At 40.3% G+C, this 6,869-nt stretch overlaps 1 protein-coding gene across 2 annotated transcripts in view; it reads right to left on the reverse strand.

Annotated features, from left to right (window-relative positions):
* Slc39a10 (solute carrier family 39 member 10) overlaps positions 1-6,869 on the reverse strand; it is a 113,022-nt gene that overhangs the window by 15,193 nt on the left and 90,960 nt on the right. For both annotated transcript variants that reach the window (XM_026788863.1, XM_005366362.3), the window contains exon 3: positions 5,182-5,389. In XM_026788863.1, the coding sequence (XP_026644664.1) occupies positions 5,182-5,389 (208 nt within the window). The remainder of the gene's footprint in view (positions 1-5,181; positions 5,390-6,869) is intronic.

The raw sequence follows: 6,869 nt of genomic DNA on the forward strand, positions 1-6,869 counted from the left end.
AGAGATGGGATGGTAGCAGATACCTAGCCCAGTCCTCGAGAGATGGGATGTTAACAGGACACCTAGCCCAGTCCTCGAGCTCTGACTCACTGTCTTTTTCATAGTCGTGGTACTTTCTGAGAACACTTGGCTAAGTGTTATATGTCACTTATGATTTACTTACTATGAGAGGCCTCACCAAAAAAAAAAAAAAGATAAGCAAGACAAACTAAGGAAAATTATGCCTAAAAGTAAGAAGAAATGTTAACAGCAAGTTAATCTAAATGACAGCTCCAAATCTGAGCAAACTGTAAGAAAGATGAAGATAATGTTGTATAACGGCCTAAAACTATCACCAGTGCTCACACTTGCCGTGAGGTCACAAACATAGGGAGGAAGGTGAATCATTTATCTGCCATGAACTGTCACCTACTGGTGATTCACAGCCACCTCTAACTACAGTTCCTGAGGAACCATCTGTAACCTCAGCCCCTGGCACAAGGCGTACGCATGGAGCACAGACATATATGCAGGCAAATCCCTATACACGTTAAAAGTAAATAAAAACTCAGAAACACCCAGACAGCCCCTATAGCTCAGCTATTCCACACTGTTTCACTAGGGGAACCAGTGCGACCCCTCCCATATGTGTGCGTTACTATAAACTTCCTCTTCTAATTATTTACTTTTAATTTCTCAAAAAAATCTCAGTTCTCTACTACTATAAATTTGTGCATTTTCCTAGCAAGTTACTAATCTTTTTCATGGAAAATAACAATTCTTCTGACCCAGAAGTGTGAGGCTGTTTTGAATATTCTCTATTTAGAAATATCTTTCCAGGTTGTTCACTGATTTTTTTTAGCTTACATAAGCTCCTAATTTCTAAATACACTAGGGGGAAAAGCATTGCAATTTTTTTTTCAATTTCTAACCAAATAATTGTGTTTTTCTAATCACAATTTATGCAGTGTAAAACACAGCTGTAAAGGTATCTTTTAGAAAACTGATACCTAGCAAGCAATAAACAAACTATTAAATACAACTAGCTAATGTTCTTTATTTGTACCCAAGATACCATACGCAATAAAAAGAGCGAAGTGTCTGAAGTAAGCTCCACTTACTCCACAAATTAGATTGTTCGAAACGATAGAGGTCTTCAGGCTTAGCTATTCCCAGCCCCTCTTCTCATTACCAGAGAGAAAATGCATTCTTTCACAAAGACGCGCTCATCTGTGGAAACTTTCTAATTAACTTGGTGCAAAGCATGTGCAAGATAGCAGTTTCCACTGTTTCAGCATTTTAATTGGCAGAAACTGCTTAGCAGCCTCTTCAGAACCCTTGGTAATTAGGCGAGGGTCAACCCTGAGACTACATGAGCCAGTCTTGTGAAACAAACGGTTTCTGCCGCACACACCACTCAGGGTACCTGGTTTACCGCAATCTTTGAACAAGTTAATGAGGTGGTAGCTGAGTCACTATGGGAGATTTATATAAAACAAGTTAACCCTCCTGAATGGTGCAGCAGTCGTTAAAAATAATTACTAGCAGGGCATTTTCCCTAACAATTATTAACATCTATCACGACATAATTAATTCAAGCTGCATTTCTGACAATGCTAAAAACCACCTGCAAACAACTAATCAATACTCACTATTTGTGGCATACTTGATTTCAAAAACAAGCAAATTTCATCTAAGGCTTTCAAACTGAAAAGGCTGTAACTTCCAGTATGACTAGCTGCATGCCTGTCACCAGCCTCATTTCAGTGTGGACTATGGCAATGTCACAGCATAGACGACACTAATTAAAAGCCCCAATTCACGACTGGCATGGAAACAAAAACCCGGAATTTTTTTTTTAAGACTCCTTCAAAATAAAAACACTACTGGTTTTAACTATAAATGAAACAATCTTGTTAGTTTCCATTTTTCCCTACAAGAAAAAGCACATTTTATTTCCAATTAAACTTAATCTCTAATTCCCTTTTTGTGGCAGTGAGAGGAACGGTCGGTCTCCCATCTACACAGAACAATAGACAGGAAGTCAAGAAAAAGGGCAAATTAGGTCTTGTGCACGAGAACATTCCAATCCAACTGTGCTCTTAGTCTCTGCCCTTCCTACCAGCATGAAGCCAGGCTTGAGGATTTATCTTTTCTTTCTTTTTTTCTATTTTTCTCAAATACGGTGTCTGAACTAAGTAGTCCACGCTGGCCTTGAACTCAGAGAGCCACCTGTGTCTGCCTTTTGCGTTTTTTTATTACAGGGCATGCGCACACATTTGGTTAAGACTGTTCTTGAGGGTTTTCAACCACTAATCAACACAGAGAACCAGAGTTACACCAACACCCTACACCCTTCCCTCTTAGGCCTACACATTTTTCAAAAAGCCATTAATAAAACTGTACCCAGCTGCTCGCCTTGCTCTCGCTTACATTCCGTAAAGCGATCAGATCCTCCTCCTAAGGAAGAGGACCCGCAGCACGAGACAGGGACCGGGCTCTAAACACCACGTGGGAACCTAGAGCTCACACTTCAAGGCTGGCAGCTATGCACACTTGAATGAAGTGCTTCTCCAAGCCTCACAAAACTGAGAGAGAAGGATGTGGCTACCTTGAGGCTTTAATAAATCAGAGTCAGGAACAGAAGCACAACCTATGGTCACAGCTACAGGAGGCTGAAGCAAAATTACCTGAGCCCAAGTTCAAGGTCAGCCTGGGTAACACTGCACAAGAGAGAGAGACAGAGACAGAGACAGAGAGAGACAAACTTCCTTGTATAATACATAGTAAGGTCCCAATAATTGTAGCCTATTATAGTTTATTTATCTAGTTCAAGGTTATTTTCCCACTGGAAAAAAAAAGGGGGCAACAATACAAATGTACACACTGAGAAGACTGACTGCCCTTGGTAAGAGAACATTTGCTTTTGTTTGCAGTGTTCCAGGATGTTACACTATCTGTATCCCAAATAACATTCTCTTAAATGAGAATCAGATATTCCTAATAGTGTCTACTTTATCACTATGTAATAATCATCCTTTCCCATGCTAGAATTCAATCTTTATCCATACCCATCAATATCGTTCTAAGAAACTTTAATTACCATGCCCTAGAATCAAAACCCCTTTGATACTTCAGCCTGAACCGTCATTATCTTAAGCTCAGTGATACACCTGTGGTTTTGCATATGAGTAAGGACTTATGGAAACTAAAATTTTTAGAATATTTTACTATTCTCATTACATATTTAATGAACTTCAATAAACCTCTTCCTAGAATATAACAGAGAGCCTCTAGGCTAATATTAAATAATTTATTCATTGAATCAACACGAGTGCTTGTTTCTTATCTAAAGCTCTACTCATGTGTAGAGAGTTATTAATACCTAGTCACTATCTTTAACTGAGGGCCAACAAAAACACATTTATCTAAATCACTCGCCTTTAACCCCAACACGCAGGAGGCAGAGGCAGGTGGGTCTCTGCGAGTTCGATGCCAGCCTGGTCTACAATGTGAGTTCCAGGACAGCAAGGGCTACACAGGGCTACAACCCTGTACAGAAACACCGGGGGCGGGGGAGATCCCCCTAGTGCCTACTATTAGGGAACAGGTAGATGTGTTGACAAGGGAACCTGGCTAAGCTGCGGGTGAAGAGTAAATTAGCACAGAACATCTAACGCCTGAGCTGAAACTTGGAAGGTAAAGAACGGAAGAAAAATAACAACCAGCTGTTGGCTAAGCTTACGGAGAAAAGAGAAAGGTGAGGGATGGGTAGGAAGTGAGCGAACAGTAGACAAAGCCTAAGGCTTCTAACCTTGACCCCATAGGGCACAGTATAGTGCACATGAAAAAAAAAGATGTACCAGCAATGTAACACAAAGTATAACCAATGTGAAGACATGGCTAAAATCATAGAGGGAAGACAGGATTCAACTAAATCCAGAAGGGAATGGGATAAGGATGAGCTACCCACAATTCTTCTCAGACAACCCTTCGTGTTTGTGGGCAAGTTACTTAACTTCTCTATGCCTTGGTTTCTATCTAAACAGAAAGCAAAACCACATGTGAAAAAATAAAACTAAAGAAGCAATCACAAAATTGCTCTCAGGATCATTTGCTGAAATTTAGTGAGGAAGAAAAAGCATATAAAACATTTGGCATATAAACATTAAAATGTTTTAATTATACAGGTTGAAGCCTAGCACAACTATCTACTATCTGATATGATAGGAAAAATAATACTGCCCGCCTTCTAAGACTTCTGGGAGGAGTGAATTAACTGAGTTTAGAAGAAGGGCCTGCGAAAAGTGTTTATAAAGCAAATGAACAACATTACTAATGCAATGTCAAAAACAAACCACTTCTATGCTACAGGATCTCACTCACATCTTAGAAAATAAATCTAGTTTAAGTGCCAGAAATGCCTTGTAAGGAGGAAGAACATAACAGGCAAGCGGAAATAAAGCTATTTCGACAATCACAAAGCAAGACGAACATAAGCAAAGGTTACAGTAAAATCCACGGGGTTAGAAAATGTCTAGATTAGACTCCTGGTTACCAAGAGAAGAAGGAGAAAAGAACACTAGAACGGTGGTGGAGCTCAGGCCCACGAGAGCTACAGTAGACTGTCGCGCAGTAGAATTTTGGGATGTTAAGAGGGAAGCCCTGTGGACATGGCGGGAAGTTACTCGGCCCCTGGCTATGACAGGAACAACAACCAGCCAGCCAGGAGGAGACAGCAAACAGTATTGGTTTCATCCCATCAGAACCTGGGAGAAGTGGCCGGGAGGAAGCTGGTAGCCCAACCACGGGGCACGACAGAGACTCTTCAGCCTCTAACCTCCCGTTCACTCTTTGAATCCAGTCATCTTTGCTTTCACGAAGCCCTGCCCCTGCATAAGATCAAATAATCCTAACTTCAGATAACTTTAGAGGGTCCATTATTTACAGGTGCTCGTCAAGAAGATTTTTACTTCCTCTTTAATTTGGTTCTCTGTCCAAAAACCATTCCTCTAGACAACCAGAAGAATAAAATTAAAATTTACTCAGCCTCTTCTCTCCAACTGTATTTTATATGCATATCTAAATATGATAGAACATTAAAATCTTACACTAAAAACAACAAGGTAGTATTCCTTTTTAACTAACATAGTTTATGAGACACTATGAGTACTATCTAAGGAAGAAAAAAAGGTCTCTTACCTGACGCCCCTATATTCACCTTATCTTCAGGAACCAGAGTTTTATCCTTGCTTAAATCTTCAACTAAAAGTTTGTCAAAATGCTCAATACAAAGTCGGCTGTCAATCTGATAGAGCAATGCAGGGCAAATGTACGTGAACAAATCGGGTGAGATGGGAGAGTTGGCGCCAAGACCAAAGTGTTTTAACAGCTGAGTGACGTTCAAACACTGCAAGGAAATGGAGAAAAGAAAGTGAGTATAAGCAGGTCTTCAGATTGTGCAGAAATAAATTATTGTACAATTAAAACATTTCAAATATCCCTTGAAAATATTGCAATACAAACACATAAGAATCATCCTTTCCACAGGAATTTATGTAAAGATATAACAGGGATTCATTCTACTAGATTACTCAAGGCTTTCTAGAGGTTCTACCCATTTTCTATCCTAACACATGGAGATTCACAGAGATCAGAAGGGCTCTTCCTTACCAAAATGCAGCATCGATGACACAAAAAACCATCAGCACAGGCATGTTTCCTGCCGAAGGCACGCCAGGAGAATGTTATATTGAATAGTCGGGGACACTTTAGCTCAATGAGTTTGATCAGCACAACAGGAAAATAGTAACAGCAACCCATTAGAACACACACACACACACACACACACACACACACACTCCCGTTCTAGTCCAGTGTGCCATGGAACTGGACCCTTTCTTTTCTTCTTATATCTACCTGGTCTGGTTGCATACTTCTTTATTGCCTAAGTACCTCCATCTTTTCAGGAGCTCAAAATAACCATGACATACAAAATCAAAACCTACTCTCAGGTCTTAGTAACTGTGAGGTACTACCCTACTCAATGCTCAAAACATTTCACAAATTCCAGGGTGTGGGGGCGTCAGATCTGCCAAGACAGCAGCATGAAGATCTTGAGTCTGACACACTGAGCAAATATGAGAATGATATGATATCACATAGGGAAGGCATGGGGGTCTTATCCATAATAACAAATGTACACTTTGAAATCTCATTAAAACTTTGACGTTATCTCCTTGTTAAAACGACTGTTTGTAACTGCCGGCATCAGGTGTCTGCTGATTTAGCCAGGAAGGAACGGCAATGAACTCACGCAGATGCACGGCAATCTCAAACGCAGTCACTCGCCCTCCCCTCATCTGATGGTGCTGCTCATGGTTCACACAAACAAATAAAGTCAAAGCGTTTCTAAACTTGAATGAGACCACTAGAAATGAGAAGAAAAGTAGGACCGGCAGACACGACCAAAGACCACACTTTAAACCCAAGGAGGAAACAATCAAAAGTGCAAAGCCCTCCACAGCACGAGGAGAACAAGAGCGCTCCCGGAGTCAGGGCACTTCCCACCACTCATGGCCCCATCCAGCCAGGCCTGATCATAGAGAAATGAGATGAGAGGCCCAGTGCATGCACAGAAGCTCAGAAGATAAAACGCTGGAAACCATTAATGGATTTCAATACATTAATAATTATGCAAGATAAACTGTTCTGGCAACTTTCAAAAAGGCCAGGTTGATCAAGAGAAAACATGTTTTAATTTTCAAATATTTTAAAACCAGCCATAGTATTAATTAACAGTGACAACTGTCAATTAGAGTCAGAATTCCTAAAACAACATTGCAAAAGAAACTAAGAATATATTTCCAAACAACATTTAAATATTTAGA

This window comes from Microtus ochrogaster, unplaced genomic scaffold, assembly GCF_000317375.1.
Source record: "Microtus ochrogaster isolate Prairie Vole_2 unplaced genomic scaffold, MicOch1.0 UNK8, whole genome shotgun sequence".
Classification (NCBI taxonomy): domain Eukaryota; kingdom Metazoa; phylum Chordata; class Mammalia; order Rodentia; family Cricetidae; genus Microtus; species Microtus ochrogaster.